This window comes from Cariama cristata, unplaced genomic scaffold (assembly GCF_000690535.1).
Source record: "Cariama cristata isolate BGI_N322 unplaced genomic scaffold, ASM69053v1 scaffold20156, whole genome shotgun sequence".
Lineage (NCBI taxonomy): Eukaryota > Metazoa > Chordata > Aves > Cariamiformes > Cariamidae > Cariama > Cariama cristata.
This window is the reverse complement of record NW_009624083.1, coordinates 1-26617: the sequence shown is the minus strand read 5'-3', so window position 1 is coordinate 26617 and position 26617 is coordinate 1. Positions and strand designations below refer to the sequence as shown.

Here is a 26617-nt window from a genome sequence, read left to right as displayed (position 1 = left end):
ATCAGTAAGATACAACACGCAGGAGAGTCCTGTCAACAAAACCTCCATGCTCTGCAACAGCTCCCCCAGCACAGGGCACATCTTGGCCAGCGCTGGTAATCCAATGTTGGCTAAAGGTCCTTTTGATGTGATTTAAAGCAATGAAGTCCAAATTATGGCAAAGGTGGATCTGCAACTCTTTAAAATAATTGGTCAAAAGTATGTGAGGGAGAGAGGAAGGAAAAAAATTAACTAATTTCTCTGAGGACATTAAGCCTATTACATTGGTTACATTTAAGCTACACGTTTACAGACTCTAGAACCAGTTTTGTACTTTAAAAACTACTGTCGCTTCCAAATGCGGAAAACAAATTTCAAGCAGGGTGTTTATGCCAACTTCTATTTCACTGAGTAACCTGTCCCATCTGACCTGAATTAGGATTTACAGAAACACCGTTTCAGCCACTAGATCTGTGACTCTAATAGCACTTCTATACTGCCTGGGCTCATAGAGGCTTTGACTGTGGAAAAAGAAAAAAATCCAGAGGCAGACCTGTCTTATGACTATTTAAAAGCACTAGCTCGTGAGCTGGACGATGGATACAATAGTTTTGTGTGGGCCAGGAAAATCCCTTGTACATGTCAACACGTCAAAAGATACTGCATGAGGAGGATAGGGACAGTTTAGGGACAAGATCACAGAACCACAGAATCGGTTTGGTTGGCAGAGACCTCTGGGATCATCCAGACCAACCTTTTCCCTAACCCCGCCGTGTCAAGCAGACCACGGCACTAAGTGCCACGTCCAGTCTTTTCTTAAACCCCTCCAGGGATGGTGACTCCACCACCTCCCTGGGCAGCCCATTCCAACGCCTAACCACCCTTTCTGTGAAGAAATGCCTTCTCATTTCTAGCCTGAACCTCCCCTGGTGCAGTTTGAGACTGATACAACATCAGGTACGTCTTGACTGTGGCATGGACTTAGCAAAGGCAGTCACGGGTAAACACACACAGTGCCCTGGTCCAAAGGCCAGTCACCCCCACCGCCACGCTGCTGCCATATTACTTGCATGAAAAATGAGCTTCTCGTGCACCCGTGAGCTGCTGTCGGCTGAGCCATGCTCTGACTTTCTCAGAGAGAATTACGGCACATTTTGTATGTCTTGTCAGCACTCCCTTTGGTAACGGCAGAGAAACCAATTTCTCAGCACTTGGGGTCTCAGCCTGTGACCCCCCATCCAGGCGGAAGGGTGGCCAGCCTGGATCTACCCCGTATGCAGGGAGAGGCCAGCGAGTGCTGGTGCAAAGCAGGTTTATTAGGTGACAAGTCTGTGTACATTGATGAGAGATTTTTTTAGGCTAAGCACCAGCTCAGTTAACTCAGCAAAGGAGAAACGTTCATAGCTCTGCTCCATCTCATTAAGAGCAAAGCACTATCTACTGCTGTTGCGTATCTGGGGTAACACACTGAACAGACAGAACAAGCGCTTGTTTTATCCAATTACTATGAATTAGCCCTATTGATGAGCACCTAAGAGAAAACTTAAGGCAAGATATTTTAGAAATCTCTGCACCCCTCCCACTCAAGCAGCTCCTCATCTCAGCATCGCCCGGGGTATCGTACCTGGCTGCCACATCCTGCTCTCCTGCGTTGCTGGCAGTGGCACCTGGTGACACTGGGGCACATCTTCTCTGTAAAGAGGCACCAAGGAGGACTTCTCCCCCTTGGTTTGGCTTAGAAGGAGAATCCAAGTAGCACAAGGAAAGGATTTTAAAACGTGAAGAATGTGTGAAAGGCAATGCAAGGTACAAAACAACCCCACATAGTCATCAAATGCCCCAGATGGCAGAGGCTGATCAAGATCTCAAGGAAACGCTCCTCCTGTCAAGAAACATTTCTCATTAAGTTTGGCAAGTCTCAAACTTCTAGCAAGAGAATAAGCAACAACTTGTTTTTCCTACAGGAAACAAAAGAAAATATATGTTGCAATTTTGAAGTTCACTACTAAGTGGTTGTGCCTGGGGAAAAAGAACAAAATATAAACAGAAGAATGTCAGTAGAGTTGTTAATTGTTGTTTATTCCAGCTTAACATGCTGGGCTAAACCAGGAGGGTCATAGGCAAGTAGGTACAGGGTCACTGGTTCTGGGAACAATTAATGCATTATTTGTTTTACATTGGTAATCCTTTACTATCAAATAAAATCTGTTAATAGGAGTAAAAGTGTGCTCATAAATTTCCCAAATAGACTCAAACCCACCCACAAACATGAAACCAGGGAATAAGAAATGGATACCACTTTTTAAATTTCAGTTTTAAGCCTTTTTCAGCTTCCTCAGTTTCCTTTGCCTGATCTCTTCAGTTCACATTACAAATAAATATGCAAACAATGTTTACAGGAAAAAAGGGTAATTTTTAAAGCAATCAGCTTCAAGAAATGCTGATTTATATATTTTTTTGTTAACACTACTAGCTTTGCATGCATGCCATAACTCAGTCCAATAGATTCCACCTCCAGTATGTTACACAAAAATTAGTGGAGAAAGCATGACTATAATGGGGTCTGGACGGTCACTACAATGTACTCGATACATCGAACCCAAATCTGAGTGGCAAAAGCCACATTGGAGAACATACAGATTCGCCTAACTTTATTAAACATTTTAGCATTGGGGTAGTGAAAAGCCTGTCATTTGGGAAGGTACAACAGCAAAACATCTCTGCCATATTGTCCCATCTTCAGAAGCAGAAGTGCATTCACCTTTCCACTCCCTGTATCGATGACTGCAGTGCAAAGAGCCCATAAAGGTGTGTGCAGGCAAGCAAGGTCCTGGGAAAACGTCCCGCTCCTGCCGCTGCCTGGCTCCTCTGCACCCCAGCCGTATCCCTCAGCCACCTCTGCCCAGCACCCCCAGCCTGGCAGAGGGCTGCGGGCTCACCCCGTCTGCACAGCGGGCACTGGCACCTCCTCAAGGAACTCCTGGTTCAACCCAGGAGATCAGGAGTCAAAGTCCTCTGGCTTGGCTTTTCCCCCTGGAGAGCGATAACAGCACCCCACCAGGAATCTCCCAGCTACCAGGTAAAGCACATCTGGAGACCAGCCTGTTTATGTTGATGCTTCCAGATTAGGTGTAAAGCACACATCACTAGCTATTATCACGTATGGGAGGGCAGCAAGTTACGAGCGTGTTCATGTTCCTTTTACGCTCCCCGTTGCGCCGAGAGTTTCTCCATGGTCTGACGACGCAGGTCACCAAAGCGCGATGGCCATCCTGTGACTTAGCGCTTCCACTCTCACTGCCTGCCCTCACATTTGGAATGCATTTGAAATACCAGTCCTGTAGAATAAAATGCCAACTAATATTTTTTTTGGCCTAGCAGCAGCAGAGTTGATCTCTAGAAATGCTGGCCTGAGCCTATGCAACTTTGTGATCCCACTGAAGGACCAGAGGTCCATCTGTTCCAAATCAATGCTTGGCTTATGGAATGCTGGAATTTATCAGAGCAGTGCAGGGGTGAGCACTGCAGGGGAGCAATGAGCTTTTCCATCTACACCATCATATGGTACCGATTATCTCTCAGTACAGCATAAAACATAATAGCAACCAGATTTAGGGCCAGCGTACTGCAACCTGTTTCCCCTGCCACTGCCTCCTCTTTCAGCATTCTGTCATTAATCCCACAAAATGTTTGCTGTTTGTATTTCCTCCTGTAGGGCACCAAGGAGCCAGGAATGACTTACGACTATAAAATGGTTATAACATTTTTCATTGGATGGCATCACATTTTGAATGAGGCTTCAGTGACCAAGGACTGAATGATGCACTAAATCTCTGGGCTCTATCCTTTTAAAAAGGAGGCTAGGGAGGCTGGAGATGTGCAAATCCTTCAGCACCCTCTACCCACAGATGTTATCAAATGCTTTCTTTCCAACAGCTCACTTGACACTCAGTGCTCTGAGCTGTAGACATTAATGGTGGCATTTTTATCCCAATTATCTAAAAAGCAAGTAGAACTAGAGTGGAAAACAAGGACCCGCCCTCAAGTTATAACCAAATCCAGCAGCCGTACATGCTTGTGTCTGGGAACCATCTGATACCAGCCACTCCCAGAGGCAGAATACACATGGCCACGCATTTGATCCACCATCCCTACGTATCTGGGAAACAAGAAGAAGTAGTAAAAAATCATCAAACATCCAGGGTTCAAGGTGAGATCCAGCAAGGTCAGAGCAGGTGGACCTTGCCAGCGGCTCAAGAGCCCTGTGCTGCATGCAGGGGTAATTGGGGCTACACCAGGTAAAACAGAGCAGACTCAGGTCTCAGCTGGATGTCGTGGCACTCCCCAGGCCAATTCTGGCAGGTCACAACACCAATAATGCCATCTTTCACCCAAGCCTTTCAAAGCAACCTACTCAATCCGTTGCCAGCCCTATCTCCCCAGAAGGGTACGTGAGACCTAGAAAAGAAGAAGGGCTGAAGGACCTTTCAGAGGTCCCACCTACTGCAGCCAGTGGAGAAACTGCAAATGCAATGCGGGCATCTTGAACACGGGCTCCTGTTCTTAATCACTGGGACCCTAGCCACACTGAGGCAGTGGAAATCCTGCCCAGAATATGCTGAAAAGCAATAACCAAACTCGGGAGCATTCAGGAAATTATAGATGCAAAAGTCTGGGTCGCTGCCATCTGCAAGATCCTGGAGGTACCGATAAGATATAAGATCACAAACCATCTGGAAAAGTAGAGGCTGATGAAAAGTGCTCTGCTTAGCTCCATGAAAGCTAAAGTGCCTGACAAGTATGATGGCTTTTTTTTTTTTTTTTTTTTTTTAGGAAAAGATCCACAGGATTAAGAGGATTAAAGTGACGAACATGACATAAAAGAATGCCTCAAATTGCTTAAGGTATGGCAGAGATGTGAATCTCAGCAAAGGGGTTCAAACTAAGCAGGAACTGAACCAAACCATCAGCCCCAAACTGAAACAAGCTAAATTAAGTGTATTTTTGTGGTTTCGGATGCCTTCTTTCTGCTCTAGTTTAAACCCCGCCTGGTAAGATGTTGTAGCTTGTCTGTTCTTCAAAATGCCCTCAACTTGACCATTTTCTTAGTATGAAACATTCTGGCCAACAGCCCAGTCTTAACCCTGCTTCTGCTGTACGATCATCGCCCTATTCACAGCTCTCCTCTGCCTGAAGCACAGGCAGCCAAAACCAGTAAATACTAAATGAGATAACAGAGCGGAGGACGTGTCAATTTTTTGATGTGTATAGGAGGCATCTTCAAACTGTCACAGACAGATCATAGATCCGCCTTTACAGTTCTTAACCTGTATCCCTTCACGCTGTAAAGTCTAACGCTTAAGTTAATATTACATAGATGTTGACATATAGTATAAATCAAATGAGCTTATAAGTCAAAAAGGAGACTGAAAAAACACACCCTGTAGAGCAAAAATATTTTGTGAGGGTTAAGAACTACAGAGCAAATGTCAGACTCAACAGCAAAATAGAAAATTTGCAAATCACAGACAATGTTACAGAGCAGAGGACACAATCCAAGACATGCAGGGGACCTGGAGCGCTCATCGGATCTGTCCCCTTACCCACACTCAGAGTTCAGAATGCCCATGACACCAGGAGTTGTAGCAGCAGTACAGCTGGCTGATGGTGTAAGGCAAGCTTCAGAAGAAATAAAATCTTATATTGAATCCACTGATGTATGTGGAAAAAACAGAAATGTTTTAGGGAGCACCAGCCCTTCTTCAGATCTGACAAACCTCGCAGCCTTGACTTGCCTAGGCCAGCTTTCCAGGTTTCTTTAACATGCTTTTAACCTCCGCAACCTCCTCTACCAGTGCAAGTTAGAGAGCTTTTTCTACTGTTTAAGCTGAATCGTTTTTATTGGTATTTAAGCTCATTATTTCTTGCCGTGTCCAGTATGGGCTGTTCCCTTAACCGTCTTGCACATAGCTGAAAATTGTTATCAAGTCCTCCTTCGGTTTTCTCCTATTTTGGTTAAGAAATCAAATTTTCTCAATTTTCATCCTTTCGAGGGATGTTGGAATGGCAATTCTGATTCAAGTCAGAAAGTCCCACCAGTACCTTATCCTCACAAAGGGCGAGTAAAAGAGTGAGGAGTGCAAGAAGAGAACAAGCACATCGCAGTAATTTCCCTCCTGCTCTCCTGGTACCTCCATCTGTGGCTCCGGCATTTCCAGAGTCAGGGGTGGTATTATTTTGATAACCCTTGAATGGCTCTAACCCATGAATTTACCTAATCGCTTTTGAAACCAGGTGCCCTTTCAGCATACTTAATGTACTGTAGCAATCGGTTCTGCTATTTAATTACATGTATCTAAGAGCTGTCTACTTTGTGTACTTTGAATTTGCTTCCTGACAACTTCCTTAGATGGTTTCTAGTACCTGTATTAGGAAAGACAGTGAGTCACCACTCCCAGTTAATCTTCTCAGTCAGCCATGATATTGCAAATCTCTATCAGCTGTCTCTTTTCCAGACTGCGGAGTCCCAGTCCATTCTTCTTCGTTTGGAGGTCTCTGATTATCCTCATACTCCTGCTACCAGACTCCTTTGTCCTTCAAGATTCAGGCTTGGGTTAATGCAGACAATGACATAATGATGTCATTTGATGTATCTATTTCTCTTAATAATCCTTCTCTCGTCCATTATTTGCTTTTTTGTCAGCTGCTGAGCACTGAACTGAATGTCCTCTGTCTTTCTGCAAGGCAGTGACCACGTATTTGGAAAACCTTCAGCAGCCTCTTGCTTTGCTCTTGGTATTAGTGCCCCCAGATCTGGGGAGGGGGGACCATGCACGCTAATTCTGGGTGTACCCAAAGGCATGCAAGCTTCATCTGTCCTCACCAGGACGTCATCGCAGCATCCTTTCAGGGATGCCACCCGGTCTCAGTTTTAAGCAATAGGGAATTCACCAAGCTGACAGTCTGCCCAAAGGTTACACAGCACCATCATGAGAAAGGCAAGCAGGGGTCTGAATTCTGTTTAAGTGAAGTGAACAGAATTTGGCCCATCATTACTTAGAAATTCTTACAACTGACATTAATGCTCTGTTGACCTGTGTGTGAGCTGCCACTTGAAGGTCCAGGAAAGGCATGACTCTAACAAAAGGGTATGTGCAGGAATTTGCACTCTCCGTTATTAGCACACTGCAGTGCTATTTTCTTGCAACACATTTTGCCACACAATTTCCTTCAAGTTCTCCATTTCATGGGAGATTGCTCTGAAGTGCCTATCTTTTAATATTTTCCATGTTGCACATATTAAATTTCCAGTTCCACAAACTCCTACATAACCAACATAAAATTAGCCAACTATGTATATTAGTATTTTCTACCTTTTTTTTTTTTTACTATTTTCTAAACATCGTATTTAAAAAGTAAACCAGATACATTTGAATGGGCCTTTATAGTGTGCAGGAATCACCAGAGTCCAATAACTGCACGGGTTTTGATGGAGTGGTTTATGTAATATCTGAAATATTAACAAAGCTGTCCCCTGCGTAATGAGCCAGCACTGCATTTCTTCAACATATTTAGAATGAGTCACATAAATCTCCTGTTCAGCACATGTGTCCCTACTCAAAGAATTTCCCTAAGAATGCTAGTTGAGGATTTTCAGGAAATTACAATAGTTTGAATGAATTTAGAACTAGTCACATGTTTAGAACATATCATAATAGGTACTTCAGAAAGGAAACTGAGCAATACACTGTAAAATATTCAATGTATTGTATTTGATTAATGCAAGGTCATAGCACTCAGCACTTCAAAAGCCAGACTATTCACTCGCATCTTTCCACTGTAATTTTATGAAACAAAAGTTTTATCATTAACTCTACCAAATAACTATTTCAAATAATAAACCTGGAATTTAAGATATTTAGGAAATTCTTCAGAAACAGAAACTTTTAAAATATATATAGTTATATCTCTTTTATGAGAGGAAACTGATTTTCAACTTCTTGACCACTGAAAAGGTAAACAAAAATATTTTATCAATGAAAATTGATATTTGATGGACCTGAAGTTACACAGTATTAGAAGATGAGATTTTAAGTGACTGCAAACTAATTTAATTTATAGAGTCAGCTACTCTTTGGAATCAGCATGGCCCATTGAAGAGCTGGGCTGTAAACAGATCACGACCACCAGCAAGTGGTTAGATGCACACAACTTCACGTTAAAGGGAGCGACTGCTGCTCAGTGTAAGCAACAGGCTCCCAACCCAACCTAAAGTATTTACTTCAAAGAGGAGTATCAAAGACTCATCTTGCCAGGTATCGCCCACCTCCCCTGCAGTCTCACAAAACCAGCTTTCTCACACCTGAAAACAAATACCCACCCTTGATGAAAGCAGAAAATATTAAATAACCCCAGGGAAGTGGTGAGATAGGATCCAACCCAACCTGAAGCACTGGGGATCTCATTCTGTTGTGCCTTCAAGGAGCTTTGTGTCTGGACTGGAATGTGCTGACCTGAGGGTCCTGACCTGCTTCATTTCTGCTGTATCTTGTAAGTCAACTGATTTAATAATATCACGATAACAAGGAAGGAGACACAGATCTGCTCTAGTCCAACCCAACAGGCCAAGAAGGAGGCTTAAGCATTAGCCCATGCCTACCCACACGTCTGTGCGGCTGAGTCCGACCCACGGCATTTGCACTCTGTTGCACCCACCGCTCCCCAACTGAAAGGCTCAGACCTCTTACCTTCGATAACACACTGATCGGGGATGGGAATTTTCCTCCCCATCTCTGTGACGTATGCTTTCACTTTACCCAGGTTTTCCTTCAAGTGCAAGTAGAGCTTGTCCTGGTATTCCACGGGGCTTGTCACTGCCTCTGCGCTTCCTTCGAGTGCCTTTTCTTTAGTAGATTCTGGCAAATTTGCTGATTCCGGGTAATCAATACTTTGGTGTGAAACCAAAGAATTTCCCAGTTGTGTTGCTTCAGTATCAACGCTAAAAGGCAATTTGTCATTCTCTTGGCTAATGTAGATGTCGGTGAAGGAGATACCAGCAGTTATCTCCCCATTCTCCTCGTCCTGTCCACTCTCTGAGTTTATCCCCTTCATGCGGACTGCATGCAAAGCAAGGCTTTTGGACCTGGAAGGTGATTAGGGAAAGGAAAAATGTTTTGGAATAGAAGCAAGACACAAAAATCACCCGATTACGTGCTCTTCTGAGTTGCCTCTGTGCAGCTGGTTCAGAAAGCTGAGTGTGGGGCTCACTTAGCCAGAGGCAAGTAACTTTTGGTGAATATGCATTTCAAAAGCAAAACTCAAGCCACAGCTTTAATAAGCAAGTGAAACTAAGTAATATCCATATATCACAACATCTGCATGCCATGAAGGGAGCTAGTCAACCTATCTGCAAGAAACTGATAACCCCAGGACTGGAGTACATGTTTTATTGATCACATCATAAAAATGCCATCCAGCAGCCATTTAACTGAACCAAGACTTCTTCATTGCACATGTCTATATGCTGAGGATGAATTTAACCCTCCGTAAGAGTAAGAAGGGTGGAAGAGAAGTGACTGAAAGGCCAAATACTGGACCAAGAAGAGAAAACCTCTGCTGTGGAGCTGCGGTGCAGAGGCACTCCAAGGACACCGTGGGTGCACGTTGCTGTCTGAGCCCTTATCTCACTCAAGGTCCTGGGAGAGTCACAGTTATCTCACACAGTACACAGGTAAAATTTGATTCAAACATTTGATATGTATTGTTAGCAATAAACCAAGAAAGGTCTTTGTGTCTTCCTTTCTAGTAATATTTGTATGCAAATATTTTCCTATCCCTTCTGCTGGTTTAGAGCGCAGAAGATATTAAATAAATAATTTTGAAAGATGTTATCCAGCCTTTGAGTTCATGGATATGAGATTTGGTTAAAATTAGACTTATGATGTCCATAGGTATCATGGAAGCAGACCAAATTCTCCGTGTTTGGATAAAGTTTTATTACAAACCTGATATTCATGAAAACCACTCACATTTCACAGAGCCATACCTGTTAAATCTCATATCCTTCCTTTCTTCTTTAGAAACCTGGCCTAAACTGTATCTCCGCACTGAGCCAGGAGTACTGTTCTCAACATTTATTTTCTCTTCAAAAGCCTGTATTTTAACTTGAAGCTTTTCATCTTCTTCATTTCCATTCATAACAGATTTTAAATCATCCAAGGGTACAGGAGATTCTGTTTCAGTATCATTTTCCAACCTAAGGAAGTAGAAAGCAGAGATTTAACTCTGGCACACTGTGTTCAGAGTGGTGCCGATGCTGCATTTCTGCCTGTGACCTGTATTATTTATCTGGTAAAATAACTATGTTTCAGCAGAGATTCTCTTTGAGATTGATTAACCATTTTCAGAAACATCTTCTAGATCCATATCTCCGTCAGATGGATCAGAAACGCTGAACATCTCTGACAACACTGGGTTAGAAACTGCATGTGCTGTATCTGCATAAGCAAAACCTTTTTGATAGTCCCAAAGCAAAAAGATTTTCAACTGAACTTAAACCACTCTCTCAAGCTTGCTAAACAGTGACTTACTACATTCTTTTCATAAGCCAAAAGTTGAGCTAATTGCAGAGTTTATAGAAGTCTGTGGTTTTAAAGGTTTGACCAAAGTACATGCAGTTCCTACCGAATTATTGTATTCCAAGTAAGAAAAATATCTTTTAGAACCCAGCACATGGACGGAAACAGGCTCAGGAAAAGCTCTAAGCAATGTGAGTGAAGTTCAGCAAAAGAGAATGAGGAAAGGAAGAGTTAAAATGAACTTGCAGGACTGCAGGACAAGCTGTTTTATTTTAAACTTGATCGCTATGTTAGTCTTAGAATATGTAACCTTGTAATGCAAAATTCGAAGATAACTTTAAAATAGGTTGACGGGAAGCTGTTAATCTTAAAAGGACAAAAAGAAACCGGCTGTCAAATACACTGCTGGTAAAAATTTGCTTTCTAGCAATTAAAATATCCTCTGACCAGTGAAAAATGTTGTCTGCAGTGGAGGCTTAGCAGTGCCAGTGCAGGGGCAGTAACTGCTACCAGCCAAAGCCCTAGGGCACAGCCCATGTCCAAAACCAGGTTTCCTAGATTAAGGTTTTCAGTCTGGAGTGCTGGATTCCCCAAAACAGGGCTTCTGAAAGCAGAGGTTGCTGGGTTCCTGCACAGCTCCGAGCCCACAGCAAGACTCAGTTCCTCCGAATATTGGGCCATTTGCCAGGAACCTAAACCCTGGGTATTGGTACTCTCCCTTGAAGATGCTGCGCGGCCTTTATGCAGGAGCAGCAGGACGGAACTTCCCAGGGGACCAACAGCACACTGCGGCAAAAGCACTGTTGCTCCTTCCCTCTTCTTCAGGGAGCTGCCTTCTGCTGGGGATTTTTATGTTCCCTGCTTATTCCTGCAACTGTGGAGTAACTGGACCAAAAAATCATGAAGCCAGTACAAAGACAATCAGAAATCTCTTAAAGAATTAAGGGGTATTTGACAGTATTTACTTTTTAAACTCTACCCACAGCTCTAAAACAAGCTCGCTTTGCTTCTGACCATTTCTTTCTTTCTTTTTTGTTTTCCTGATGAGCAAACATCTGAATAGCCAAATCTGTACAATACAGATATGGAAAGCCACAAACGAGCATTTTAACACAGCACTTTCAAAGCAGCTGAGTCTCAACAGTCATGCTCACAGTCGGGAAGCCTATTAAAAACTCCCAAATACTGCAAATTACCAATTGTGGAAACAAAAAAGCATGTTTAAAACAAAACAACCACAAATACTGCATCACAGAATGCACTTTTTCATTTGTTTTGATAAAGGCAGTTCAGGATATTTCTCAGGGGAGTTGGCAAGTTTTATCTTGTTTTGTTTTTAATTTAGGCAAGATCCCATAATATATTAACACTGCAGAACACTTTGAAAAAAAATATTCTTCTGTAATAAAGAACCTTGGTATGACCTTTACTAACAAATCTTTCTGGAGATGTGGAACGAGATTTAATTTATTAGAAAGCTGTCACTCCAACATCACTCTCAACACTGCTCCCATTGTGGGAACTAAGCACTAAGAAAAATGTCTGTTACACATACGTAAATACATATAAAGCCCTCTGGCTGTAGAGAAGAGACTGATTGGGTTCATGAATGACAGACCCAAACCAGCAAGCCTTGATGATGTTTGGAAATAAAAATGGCCTTTTATAACAGCACCTTTTTGTCCATCATTCTCCCGTTGAGCTCTGATGGCTTTGTGAAGGAAATACAAGAAAATGTTTCTGCCGAAGCAGCACATTAATGAATCCTATCAGTCATACGTAAAGCAGCAGTAAGTTAGCACATACAGGGCTCATCGCTGCCTGGTGCTGCTCAAGCCACCACCTTGGCTTTGATCCTGTTGGTGCCTGGGATTTCAGAGCAACCGCAAGCACTGCAGGAGGGAGGCGGAGGGCTCAGCCCCGGGCATGCCCCATGGGGACCGCTTCCTCTTATGTGGACCCACTTTGCACTTGCATCAATTCCCAAGCAGCCAAAAGCACATACCCCAAGCGAAACGCTCAATGAAGCCTCCACCCCACGCCCAACGGGATGCCTGGCAGGCCTTCCTGCTGTCCTCCTCTTCCAACAACAGTAAAATAAACTATTGTTTGAAATCTTGGCAAGAAACATTCGGTACATTGCTGAGGTTGCTGGAGCAGAATCAGCTCAGACCAAAGCTCAGGCTGTTTTCGAGAGGAAAAGGATGCACAAACCTATCAAGAAATCATAAGGACCTGGCTTGCAAAGATTGCACTATGCTACTCATCCTTTCACTGCTTTGAAATGCTCTCTAGAAAGAGACATAAATATACAGGTCAGCAAGTCAAGAGCGATACATTAATTTGAAGAGCATTTCTCCAGACCATCAGCACCATTATCAACATCATCAGTCAGGTGCTTAAAATGGGAAAAAGAGCATACACAAATAGAAATCACTAAAAATACACTCAAGATGGGATTGCTTCCAAGGCTTCAACTCTGTGCGGATGGAGGCAACACGAATGGATCAAGTGCAGGTCCTTGTGGTTCGTCAACATACAGACATAATGACCTCCTCAAATAGGATGAATGTGCAGGTTTGAAGAAGGCAAGTGGTGGATAGCAATGGTGATCTCAAAACCTATGGCTCATGGTTGGGAAGCCCATTGAGAGCTTCCAAACATTACTAGGAATGATCACAGAAACATCATCAGCCAGATAAGGGTCAAGGCGGAGGTGCCACAGGGAGCTGGAGGCTGCATCCTCCAGCACTTCATGTGTGGTGCCGCTCACAGGTAGTCAAGGGGGAGACCAGAACATTTTAATAGCTGATGCCAGTGGACACAGGCAAGGGCATGTGCTGCCTGGAGGGCAGCTGCTCCCTGGGGCCAGGCAGGGCACAGATGCTTCATGCAGACGGGCTTCTTGGTGTCCGCGCTGAATTAAATCACACTATAGTACCTTACCAACGTAGGAAAGTCTTAGATGCTATTACAGTCTCTTCACCACTACAAATGTTGATTTAAAGAAGGACAAATACTGTAGAAAATGAAAGGCAAATGAATGGTAAAGGAGTGCTCAACGATGCCATGTGCTAGACCTATCCTCTCCTTTAAAGAGAAATAATAATTTAATCCAGCCACTACACTAAAATGAGTAGCACCAGTATAGCCTGTCATGCTCAGGTCTTACCCAGAACGAGGGCTCGGAAGCGTCATTAAATTTTCTTTCTTCTTTGCTTTCTTTCCTTCTTTTAATTGACCCTGCTATACTGCTAGATTGGATCAGTCCATTAAAACTCTGTATGTGTTCTTAAAAAGCACCTCTGAGCCTGAATAACTTGCAAATTTGTGACAGTAAGGGGCAATGAAGCATCGCATGGTTTTAATTATACTCTCTGCTAACTGCATGTAAAATTCCCTGTGTCAAACAACTCCAAGCCAGCCATCGCTCTAAAGAAATCAGTTTCTTCTTATGTAAACACATGATTCTGGAAGGAATGGTTATAATCCAGCCACACATTTTAAAAGTCTGTTTTCCTTTCACAGCACAAATACTCTGGAATTCTGCTTTTTAAAAACCACGGCAGTTCAGTAACCGTAGCAGCTCTGGAGCTAGGACAGTTTTTCCATGTTGGCGTCTGGACCGGTCCCGCTTACACTAGTATAAGTCAGAATAAACTCTGCCTAAATCAGCAGAGAACTCTCATTTTAGCCTTAATTGCTGTGCCCTACTTGTCCTTGTCCAATTCAGCTGATACTTTGCTTGATACAGGCCTGAAATGTAAAATCAAATACCCAAAAAGCATCACTGTGAAAAATCAGTGTTTCACTGTGATCTCTCATAGCCACGTTGAGATAACAAGACGATGGCAGCTGCAAGCAACCAGGGTCACAGAGCATTGGGGCGGGAATAAAAGTTTTAAAAAATAATTAAAAAATATATTAAAATTGAGCAGCAGATGGAGAATAAGAAATCATTTCAGAAAGGTTTGTTTGAAAGGGCCCAGGGCCTGCCACTGGCTTGAGAGCTGCGTGCAAGGCAGACCCCGCTGCAGCAGACACGTCCCAGGACACGGTTCCTTACCCAGAGGAGCACCGGGAACAGGTTTTCCTTCCCATCCCTTCTGGCTACGCTCACACCTGCCTCGTGGCAAGCACAGCTGCATCACAGGGCCTGTCCTGTCTCATAAAAGCAGCAATTTATCCACAGAAATGTTAAAAACTGATCACAAGAAAACAAATAGCGTGGAGGAACATCTATGTTAAGTTTCTTCCACTGCAGGCATAAGGCCAAACTCTGCCCTTCCTTAAACCAGAACGAACTCTGAGCAGGTCCCCTGCGGCGCTGGGATAAGGCAGGTGCATTTCCATGGTCTTGGTCTTCCCCTACATATTGCCCTCCAGAGTCTGGCCCCCTGACCCCACGGCAACTTTCATACTCCGAAAACAGCAGTTACATTTTCATTCACTTATATGCAGGGCTGTGTTCAAACTCAGAAGCAAACACAAATTAAACAAGCAACCAACCAAAGCCTTTTCCTTTCATGCTCAGTATAATCAGTAGAGTTTTTTTCCTGAAGGAAAATAAGAATGTTTTCTGAAAAATATTATCGTTTCCTCCCCCAGACTCTCCACCCAAACACTATTTTGCATCTGTAACCACACTCATGCAGATGAAGAAGCTTCTACTCCTCAGCAAAGCAAATCCTTAACAAAGGGGGATTTTAGAGAGAAATGGGGAAACACAGCAACAACATTTTAATGAAAACCTTTTCTTATTTTTTACTGTTTTTTATCAGTTCTAGAGATAAATGTTAAGCACAGAAGATAATAAGGAATAGGAATATCACAACATTTTAGCAAATGAAGTAATTTTTCTACCATAAATCAAGAGACCACGATGGGCTGTGGGAATAATTATTAGGCTTTGTTACTGAAGCCTCAATTCCTGTCCTGCTTCACTGCGTTTCCCAGAATACATGCCATTCTCCTGGTCCCCTTCACTAAGGGACATCTAGCATACTCTTCTTCGCAGTTGAACTTGACTAGTTTGGAAAAAGTGTATGGCATTTCATGTTCATTTTGCTATCTCCACTTAGGCTTTTTCACTGTCTTCAATTAAACTTTTCAGAAAATGAGTGCTGAAGGCTCAATTTCAGCTGAGGTTTCTGCCACCAGGTGAAGTTTGGATGTTTCTTACAGCCTTGTTGTAAAATGAGGGACTACATCAGGGTTACTCTCCTTTTTCATTTTTAACTCTCTCCAGGATACCAATTAATTGTTCCTCGACTGACCTCAATGTTTTGGCTCCAGCTCTACAAGTCTGTCTGCAAGGCTATCGTTCATGGTTATGAGTTTTCTGACATCTGTGTTAAATTTTTAAAAGAATTTCTATTCCTTTGTGCCCTCTTGACCTATTTCAGTATACACAATGCTAATTATAAGTCTCTCCCTAATTAAAATTGACTACCACCATATATTTAAATAACACTTATATTCTTACTGTGATGAATGCAGCAACGCTTCCAATGCTTCAGCCTTAGGATATGAATTTGAAAGAAGCTGAGCGAGTTGAACATCCTTTTGTAGAAGCTTGAGACATTTCTTTAAGACTTTTTTTAGCAAATCTGTATCAGGGAGCTACGCCAGTCATTGTTCTCATCGGCTTCAGTGGTCATCTTCTAGAATAAACTCAATAATTGTGTAGCCTGACTGCACTGATTTATTTTTAACTGGAGATTTTTAGATTGCCTTAGTCTACTTATCTGAGACATGGCTTTCTTCCTGTTCTTTAAGTGCTAAAACTTGAACAGCTTCTTTATTCTTCAGTACCAAATGATGCAATTTCTGTTGTGTGATGTTCAGAGGTCATTCTGTCTGGTAGCACGACGTTGGTGTCTGCAGTGCACCTACAGCTCTTGTTGCCACCGATTCTGCTTTAGTGTCAATCATCCTTATGCTTGCATTTGAAACGCACATCTCAAGTTACTTCTACAAGTAGAGATGTTGCCCATCAGGTGTCTGTAAGCTATTTTGTACGCTTACCCAACCCTATAAATACCACAAACCAATGGCTGATTGAGTATATACTGGAATAATACAAGAGAGATATCAAGATGAATGTGAAAATGGCAATGTAGCAACTTACAGGAATTACAGTACATCTTACTTTCAGCTGATTGTTCATTTGTCGCAACTTGAATATACGTAATGTAAATTTATACTGCCTCATGCAGCCACGGAGATGGCTGTGGCTTTATTGGACAAAAACTAGCTTTACCTGACTCCTGATGTGTTGTCGTTCTCTAGCTGCCGGACAAGGAGCTTGGCTATGGCAGTGAAACTGTTGCTCATGCGGTAGATATCTCTGCTCTGGGTGCCCAAGATGCTCGAGAAGGTGTCAGTGAGACTCTTAATTTCCAGCAAAAGAATATGGTGGAATGAGTGCTCCATGTTGGCCAGCTGGTTCACCAAATACACCAGGCATATTCTGGCTTGCTCCTAGAAAACATGAGGAAATAAGAACAATTTTAAATAAATTAATTCATTATTTGCTTGTGTAAGGGAGGTTTGTATGCATGCTGCTGATTAAAACATTGTCACTGGGGAATAGTGCCTCCCCCATGATAACTAACAAAAAGACAACTGCATCAAACGCAGAGTTTATTTTTGTGTATTATTGACGTTACATTTATTCCTCTTGGTATTGCCTAATCTGGGCTAACTTCAGCACACCTTGTCTTCTCCTCAAATGCAGAGTCACAGTCCCTAAAGCCTCTTTGAAGGGTCCTGCATTGCTCTGGGGTGGTAGATCAGCCTGGCTCAGCGATCAGAGCACCAGCAGCAGACCTAGCTCCCCTTTCGTCTTTGGTGAGCCTTATGAGCCTGGCCAAGTTATTTCACCTCCCTATATCCAATTTCTGTGCCCCCCTTTTTTTTTTTTTTTTTTTGCTGTATTCCGTGCTGTTTGTGGCAGGCAAACTCTCTGGTAAGAGGCCCACTGCTCCACTTCACAGGGTCTTCTCCCTCAGGGTCTTTTTCCTCGTGTCCATCCCCAACCTGTTGCCCTTGAGCTGGTGGAGGCACTGGCAGTGACACAAACATGTTCTATATAACCTGCCAGCAGACCTCAGCTCAGCAGACCCCGCGGCTCAGCTCTGCACTGGTTTGTGGCACTGCATGACCCATGGCGGTTGGGTGTCTTCGTTACAGCCTCATTGTATTAATGGGCTAATGTCCAGCTTTTTGCTTTGCCCATGTTATTCTCCACTCCATAACTGCAAATAATCAAGGGTCACCAGGCAATTGCAGTGAATTCCGTGTCTGCCATTAGCCATTACAAATACTTTGCCAGGAGGGAAGATCTATTTTTCAGACCATAAAATGTTTCCCAATCACAATTTCCTTTCTGGACCTCTTGGGTGTTGCTGATTTGCTGTATTTAACAGTGACACCTAACAGCCTGTTGTCACCGGTGCTACCCGATCTGAGCAGGACTCCTCTGGCATGGCATCAGCAGAGGAGCGAGGGGCAGCGGGCAGGAGCAGGGGGACTATCGACATCTCTGCTCGCTAATGGCAAGAGGTTAAAGTACCTCATGAATCACAGGGGTTCTCTCCTTTCATAGCAATGCATTTAGGAGCACCACTCCGATTAGACCCGTGGCTAACTCCAGCATGGAGAAGTTTAAAACGCAATTTCATTTTAAGATCTCATCACACGCGATAAGTTGCTGTCTGGCAGCTGTATCAATCACTGCCAACGCACTGAAGTGTGATATGCCCTCTGTAGCCAAAGTTTTGCTAGCCAATTTTTCAGGGGGATGTGATCTCGCCAATTTATCAGCAAGATCACATTGCCCACAAATTAGGATTAAAGGGGCTGTTTCAGATCACAAAATTAAACATGCAAATATTTCCTAGTAAAGATACTTTATCATCTCTGCTTGGCAAGGGCACACAATTCCAGTTCCAACTATTTCTGTGTGTACATGTACAAATTCACATACTAAAACAGAAACCCCAAAGATGAAGAAACGCATTAGGGTTCCTCTGTTTTGTTATAATTGTCCTAAGTATATTAGGTTCCACAGTCCCAAAAATATCTAAGTGGGAAAAGCAGCAGAGAAAGCAGCAATTAAATCAGGAGCTCATACCAGATCCTCCACTGGGGTAACTGGGTACAGCTCCACTCAGTGAAACCCACTTGGTACTCAGCAGGTTGTTATAGAAATTGGGAGAGATTTTGCTTTGCTTGCGTTTCAGCACAGGCCCTAAAAGGCAAAGATAAAAAAATTCTCTTCTTCCCAAAGGCTGGCAGAAATGGAGGGGAAGTCTTGTGCCATACACATACTCCAAACACTGCAGGGCAATAGCATTATTATCTCTTCTCTTCTGGGACCTTGTAACAGGAGAGAAAAAAATTGCTGAAAGTTTGATTCCAAATACAGCTGGGCCATAAAAATACGCGGGGGACTTTGGCAGGACACGACCCGAGTGTCACAAGCAAGAAATTTTTTGAAGAAAAAGTCTACTTATTTCAAACAAAAGAGGATCTGCTACAGCGTGCCATGACAGAGATAAATGAGAAAAGCATATCAGACAAATTGCTTCCTTCAGCCATATGGGGAAAAACTACAGCTACATCCTCGGATGGGCTGGGATGGTGTGATGGAGTGAGGCTTGAAAGAGGCTGACTTTTTGGTACATATTCACTAGTTTATTTGGAAGACGATCCTCCCTCCAAGAGATAAACACAGGCTCAATTAACATTTAAAACACATTTTTGTTTCCTAAACAAACTGTGCAGCAGACATAACTGGAAGAGAAATTTTGACCATTTTCATGTCACTTTGATCCAGCTGGAGTGTCTCCAGCCATGCTGAAATGCTGCTACTCGCCTGGAGTGAGGTAAAAGAACAATAAACTCTACTGAGTAATAGAATATGTAACTGTTATACAAAACAAAATTACAGCAAAATAGCTCAACATGAAAGCAGTCATTATCCCTGCCACAATTTTTATCCAAAAATTTTCAGAAAGCCTATTTGGATGTACATAACCCATTGTTATTTTAACAATGCTTATTTTATGTATTCATGTATTTTTTCATAAGCATCCCTTGCATTTTATGGCATTACATCTGCCAATAGGTGAAGATCTAAAATATAAGCAATGAGGTGCGGCAAAGTATTTTGCTTTATCTAAAAATCAGGCTCAGGAGACTACAAAAAAAGATCACAAGGCTTTCAGAAGTAACTCCGATTTCCAGTTGGTTCAAAACATACAGTTATCGGAAAAAAAATTATTAAAATGTTCAACTGACCTATGCCCCAAGATGGTGTTTTGCTTTGCACAAATTTATGCTTAAGGGACAAGTTCTGATTTCAGCTTCACCCATGAGACTGTCGCTGACATCAACAGAAGTGGCGTGTATAAACAAGGGGGCAACCTTTAAAATAAAGGGATCTTTTTTCAGCCAAAGCTCTCATCTCTCCAGGGGTCTGTCTGAACTGCCAAGGTGGAGAGAGCGGATCAGTGAAAGCACAAGAGGTTGCTTCTAGAAGCCAGCAGAAAGGATTTTCTGCTCATATCTGCAATCTATACCATAAAGGGCCAAGCCTCAATCCTTGCCACCTCTTTTTCCTCAAGTAAACCTCCCAGTGAAATAAAATATCAATAAATAAAATTCCAACACTACCACTGTCATTTAATTTCCCACTTGTTTTGCTTGGCTGGGAAGGGGATGCTGATTCACGTCTAAGTAAGAACTAGCAGCGTATCTGTAACATGGCTCCGTTACAGGAAAAGGAAGAGGGGGAGAAGTGACAAGTGAGGTTTTCAGGGAGGCATTGCCACGGCGGGCTGCGAGATGAGACCATCAGCAGTGCATGTGTCTACAGGGACCATTTTGCTGCTTGCACGTTTCTACTTGGACCTGATCTAAATAAATTAACTGGCTGCAGTAATGCTTGTCACTTAGCAGTTATGCTTATAGATCAGAGTATTATTTTAATTCTTTCTTGTGGGTGCACTCATTGTTATATACTGAGCCTTTAAGATCTGTCCAGCTTTTATGATGCCAGATGTGTTTCTGCTTATTTTATCGCAGGCTGATTGTCTGCATTGCAGTGAGTGATGACCCATACATCAGAGAAATCCATGGGTTTTTTTTCCTTTTGAGAAGTCTGATCCGTGTGGGAGCATCCGGAGACATGACCTGTCTCTTGGCTCACAATAGGGTGGGGGCAAAATCTGCATGAGGAACCGCCAGAGTAAAGCAAATAAAACCTTGACAAGAGGAAAGGAGGACTACGTGAGATCCACTGTGTTCCTAAACACACACGAGCCACAGGGACCCTCTGGTCATCATGTCTGCTCTGATGCAAGCCCAGGCAATTGTGGACCAATGAATGGCCCAGCAAAGCAGCTCCCTGTACCCCCACAAAACTGTGGGCCACAAAGCTCTGAAGTTCCCTGAAATGAAATAAAAAATCCTTAGGGTAAAGAGACAAAAACGCACAAGTAGAAGGTGAGAGGAAGACCATCAGTTATAACGTCTGTGAAGGAAGAGGGAACTTGGTATGTGAAAACACACAGGTGACACGGGGCAGCAGACTGCATCCCACATCACAAAAGAGGCAAAAGCCCGTGAAACAAAAGTGTTCTACAAGGAGAAAATGGGAAACTTCAAGCCCCCTCCCAGCAACTCTAGCAAAAGTTTTGCACCCAAAATGGTGACTTGCCTTGGCTCCAGCACGCAAAGCCCAGCCATCAGCCAAGCACATTTTAAGGCTCTTTCTGCATCCTTTATACCAGAGGGAATAACCGAACTGGCAGCATGGCACTGCCAGAAGCACATCCAAACCCTTCAAAAGCACCAGTGACACAGACATTGTTCCCCACCACGGAAAAGTCTTGCGGCAGAGAGCAGCGGCGTTGGCAGGGGCGGCTGCCAGACTGCTCAGGGGCAGGGCTGGGGCACCTGGGCACTGCAGACAGCAACCGAGATCTACTGGGCTCCTCAGGCTGCCCCAAAACTCCTCTATCTTGTGCTTGGGTCTCTCCTCACCTGGAAAGCTTGCCTTCATTTTCCCACCAACATGTTCTCCCTGGCTTGAGGCACAGCGTTAGGAGCCTCTTTCTACCACCCCAGCTCCTCCGCCCAGCGCAAAGGAGACAGGTCAGAGCGGGGACAACCTCCGGAGAAGACCCAGTGGTGAGGTTTCACAGGTTTCACAGATCCAGGTGACAGCGTTGTGCAAGCCTGGCACTGATGTCGGGAGCCTCAGACTGATACGGCTCAAAGGTGATTGCAGAACAAGTCTCTGGGGCACTGGTAACTACTTAGACATTTCAATCAGGGCAGATCTTCCCTAATTCAGAATTATTCATGTTTTCTGTCTTTTTAGAAAGCAAAACAAGAGAGGAGCGGAGCCATTTGTCTGACGTTGGAAAGTTGACCTCTGTCACCCTTGGCGCGTTGCTTTTATCAGTGTTTTTGAGTCTCTCTCCCAGATGTCACTAAAACAGAGCCCACTACAAACAAACGCAAAGCGTGCCATCTCGGCAAACACGCGGCGCTCGTGGCGGCAGGGCAGGCTGGAATGCAGTGTGCTGCGAAGTCAGCAGCTTGCAGCTTCTTAGAAAAATAAGACCTACGACATGGGACATAATGCCAGTTAGTTGGCACTTGCAAGAGAGAGATTGGAGATCAATTATTCAATGCAGGCTCACCCAGGCTGCGTGTGTGACGCTTGGTAGTTACATGTATCTGCACAAACCAACAGATTAAAAAATATAAGGATAAAGTGTTCATTCATCTCATATAAGGAGAAAGCAAATCATTTCTTTGTAAACTTCACTGTAGTCTATCATTTCCAACAATATATGAAATACAACATGTCTAGTTGGTTCCTTGCTTATTCTTGGTATTGGTATAAAACAATAACAACAAAAGGCCGGCCCAGCCTTAAACGGTGACAGATCCAAAATAAATTCAGTCCCTTTTAAGTAGCAGAACATAGCAGAAAAGGAGCCTCAGAGATGCTCACATGGGAAGAGCTGGTTTAACATGCTAAAATACAGAATCTGAATTAAATCCTTAAGTTCTGATCCCAGCTGTGCTCATTTGAGGATTAGTTAGGTATAAGCTGTAAAGCTTCTAGGAGATGTTGACTCTTAAGTACTAAATGTAGAATTAAATGTGGTCACCTGCAGTTCTTATAAAAGTAAATCTTGCTGGGGTGATGTAAGTAAACAAGGAGAGAACAACAAACTTCATTTGGCTCACAGTCTTCAATGTGATTTTGGCTTTTCCCCTCCCTGCCCACGCAACAGATATAAGATTTACAAAGCCAAACCAAATCTGGTTTTGATTCTTACAAGATACATTTCATTTCAAATGAATATAAAGCTCAAGATCAGTAGAAATAGCAAGTATAGTGTCTTCCTGTGCTGTACCCACAAGGATCAGACGCCATTGCCCAGCCAATACACACTCAAAGCTAAGTGGAAAAAGAGAAAGAATTGGCCTTATCGCAACAAGTGACAGTAGACTTGCATGACATCCACATGTGCCAGTAAACGGATGCACGGAGGGGCTGCCCCTGCCCCACCCCACTTCTCCCTGCCTCCCACCAGGCTTCCCTGCTCCACAATTGCCATTTAAATTTGTGCAATTGTCTCATCTAAGAGTATTACCACAACGATTCCGAACTATTAAAAAGCTTGTGCAAAGGAAAATTTCCCCTTAAACTTCCCTGCATTTCCCACGTGTCTTGTTTTACCTTCAGCAACACGTAACAGGGCATAACACACCTTGATGCCCTACAATGGGTTTGCCCGACGTGCCTGCACCAGGGTAGGTGACATGCTTCAGGTTGCACCACCGATCCTTCATCATTGAGCAGAGCTGTTGCCTGAACACACCGACAGCCGCCGGCGAGCGGCGGTACAGGGCACAGAGCCTGACCCCCCAACAATGCCCACTCCTGAGATTTAAGAGACTAACTTTGGTTAGGGGCCAAAAGAAACTATTTTCTCTGGAGACAAAAGCCTCTCTGGAGAGTCTCCAATAAGCACTACCGTGGATGACAGCTCATCGTTATCTGTATCTAAACAAGTAAATAGAAGAACCGTGACCTTAAAGGCAGAAGATGAATATATGGAGGATGTTCCCCCGGCACAGTGAAACGATGCAACTTTTCTCCCCTCTTCCATCCAAACTGACCTCCAGCAAGGTCAAAGGAATGACAACCAGAAAGTCTGATTCAGAAAGGCAAAACCTACAGTGAAATCTCTAGCCTTTATGCAGACAAACTCCAGTTGATTTAGTGCAAATTTTGCCTCAAGGACCACCAAAAGGACATGGAAACTGCGGGATTCAGCCCTTTGCCGAAATAAATTATCCTGGTTACTGTATGGCAGGCATCAGTGCCACACTTCAGCAAATGGTTAGATTTATTACATACTGTCCATTTTCTGCTATATCTTCGAGTTTTGTCACAGCCATAAAAATTTGAATTATTTACCAGAAACTCTTCGAGTTCAGCAGAACGTTATTTTTGCCTTTATAGAACCATGATTTGAGGTGGAAGGGAAATGTCTATTAACAGTGGTGAAAGACACATAAGCTCATACATGGGAATGAAAATAAAATCTCATTAAAAATCACGATGTGTCAAATAAATAAGTCTAACTAGTTGGGTGTCCTGGGGACATCCAAGGTCTTGAGCAACCAGGTAATTTACAAGCTCGTGGTAGGCATCTCCTCCAGGCTGTATTTTTAGGAGCTGGGGATAGCAGGAGGGTAAGGCGGGTCCCGGCAGGATCTAAGGCATTTCCCAGTCCCAGCGGGAGAGGGCTAACATCGGATCTTCATGAGCAGCATCCCTGACTGCTGGGGATGCAGGGATCTTTGGGCTGCTCATCGGAGCTGGTATTTTGGGGAGGGCAGAGGGCCCTGGGACCTGAGAGCTGCCTGATGGTTTCTGTACATACAGCGTGTCTGGGGCGGTTCACAGCACCTGGATTCGGTGAACATCGCTCCTGCATCCAGACCACACAGTTATGATTAAAGCAAAAACTTCAGTGCAAACTCATTACACTGCCATGAAACTCCAATAATTTTTTAGGAGTTTGTCACTGTAAATTCTTTTTAGGCATAATGTTCCCATTGGGACAGATCCCAAACCAAGATGTTCCTGTGATGAGGCTTCAGCCCAGCATCACCACTGAGCATTTTCATTATAAAGACATTTCTCAGAAATATCCCATTAACTACAGCTACAAAGCCAAAATATTGGGATTACAGTATACGAGGAAGTTCATATTTCACTGCGTGATTACAACATTCATGAAGGCTATATGTACCTAAAAAATGATATCATACAAATGGTGTGCAAAATACTTCGTTCCTTTTCTCTACCTTTCATTTCACATACAGGTACACTGCAACCTAGCTTAGCTAAGCCCCTGGAATAATGACAGTTACACGCTTTTATCAAATGGGAGGTTTGCCATTCCATAAAAAGACAATTCATATAAACAGAACACATACATGCACAGAAAGAGGTATACAGTAAATAATAATTCAGATATTTATCTTTACAGTTATAAGAATTTAAAGACTCATCTTTTTCATGCTCATTAAGCTCTTCTACAAAGTTTCTTTCCTTCCCACTAACCTGAATGCCATTTCTGCAGAGACTCTTTACTAAAGTGACTGTTCCTTGATTAGAAGGTCAGAAGGCAGCCTCGGTCACTAAAATACCACATCTGATTTTTGTGCTACTTGCTCTCCTAGCCATACTGGTGGTATTACAGTCTAGACCTATTGTGGTCTCATGACCAGGAATATGTTCTAAATCTTTATACAAGATTTAGGAAAAAAAAAAAAAAAAAAAACAAAACAAAACCAAACAACCCAACCTCAAAACCAATCAACCCATTTATTTTGTTTTTAAACTTACCTCATCAATATGTCCAACAGCTCCAAAGATCTTTGCTGTTTGCCCAATCAAATTTGGAAAACTCTCACCAGTTTCTTTCAGCATTGGAAGAAAAGTGGCTAAGGCTGTTGGTTCATAGCTGGATATTTCTATAAGTATGTTTAGAATAATGTCACTATGGTTAGGGTCTCTCAAGTGCCCAAATAGAATCGGTATACACCCTTTCAGCACCTATTAAAAAAATCAGACGGAAACAAATTGTAAATACATTTTTAAATTGTGAACACATATAGCCAAAAGAGGTACTGTACATTGGAGTGATAAAAATAAAACACTAGACTTTGATTTAGTAAAATAGTTTCCATCCTTGCTGACCTCTGCACAGAGCTATTGCTGAGGTCAATTGAAGTTCAGTTCAACATATGGGATAAGGGTAAGCCATAGCCTTGAAATATTGCAGTTATGCATATATAAGTAAGGAAATGCCCAATTGCTAAAAAAGACAAAAAACCACCCTCACCAAATATTTCCCTTGCTCTAGGCCAGTCCTATACTTTATTGATTAAAATAACATAAGACTTAGCCTTAAGTACTAGTAGAAATTTTTGGGTTCTACCGGAAACTAAATAACCTGACAAGGTTAATAGCTGGAACAGAGGAAAAAATAAGAGGCAAGATCCTCGTTGCACAAAAAAGTGCCGTAGGCAAGTTGTTATTTCTTGTAACAACAGAATTTTCAAGAAGCTGAGGGTGTAATCCTTAAAATGATCTTACAAACAGGATGCAGTGTATACAACTATCTACTGAATAATTATCTTTCGTATAAACACACATGTACACTACTATACCTCTGATTCAGTGAAACTATTGCACCTGCGTAGAAGACATTTCAACACAGAAATGGGGCATAAACCAAGCCATTCTTTTGTTATTTTTGAGTATTATCAGTTTTAGCAAGTTGATACCTATCACTCTGGTAAAATACTGCAGGTAGGTGGCCGAATACATTGTTAGTAGTAGTAAATTGTGATAATAATAAGGATGAGAACACAAAACAACTTCAAACGTGGGCTGATGGGCTGAGGCCAATTGCATGAGGGTCAACAAGGCTCAGTGCTGGGTCCTGCCC

At 42.9% G+C, this 26617-nt stretch overlaps 1 protein-coding gene across 1 annotated transcript in view; it reads right to left on the bottom strand.

Moving 5' to 3' along the window:
* LOC104163897 (ventricular zone-expressed PH domain-containing protein homolog 1-like) overlaps nucleotides 1-25719 on the bottom strand; it is a gene marked incomplete at its 5' end in the record, with an annotated part of 59143 nt that extends 33424 nt beyond the window's left edge. The window contains 4 exons of the mRNA XM_009703045.1: nucleotides 8727-9121; nucleotides 10025-10234; nucleotides 16819-17039; nucleotides 25510-25719. Of these exons, the coding sequence (XP_009701347.1) occupies nucleotides 8727-9121; nucleotides 10025-10234; nucleotides 16819-17039; nucleotides 25510-25719 (1036 nt within the window). The remainder of the gene's footprint in view (nucleotides 1-8726; nucleotides 9122-10024; nucleotides 10235-16818; nucleotides 17040-25509) is intronic.
* Between the last annotated feature and the right edge of the window lie 898 nt (nucleotides 25720-26617).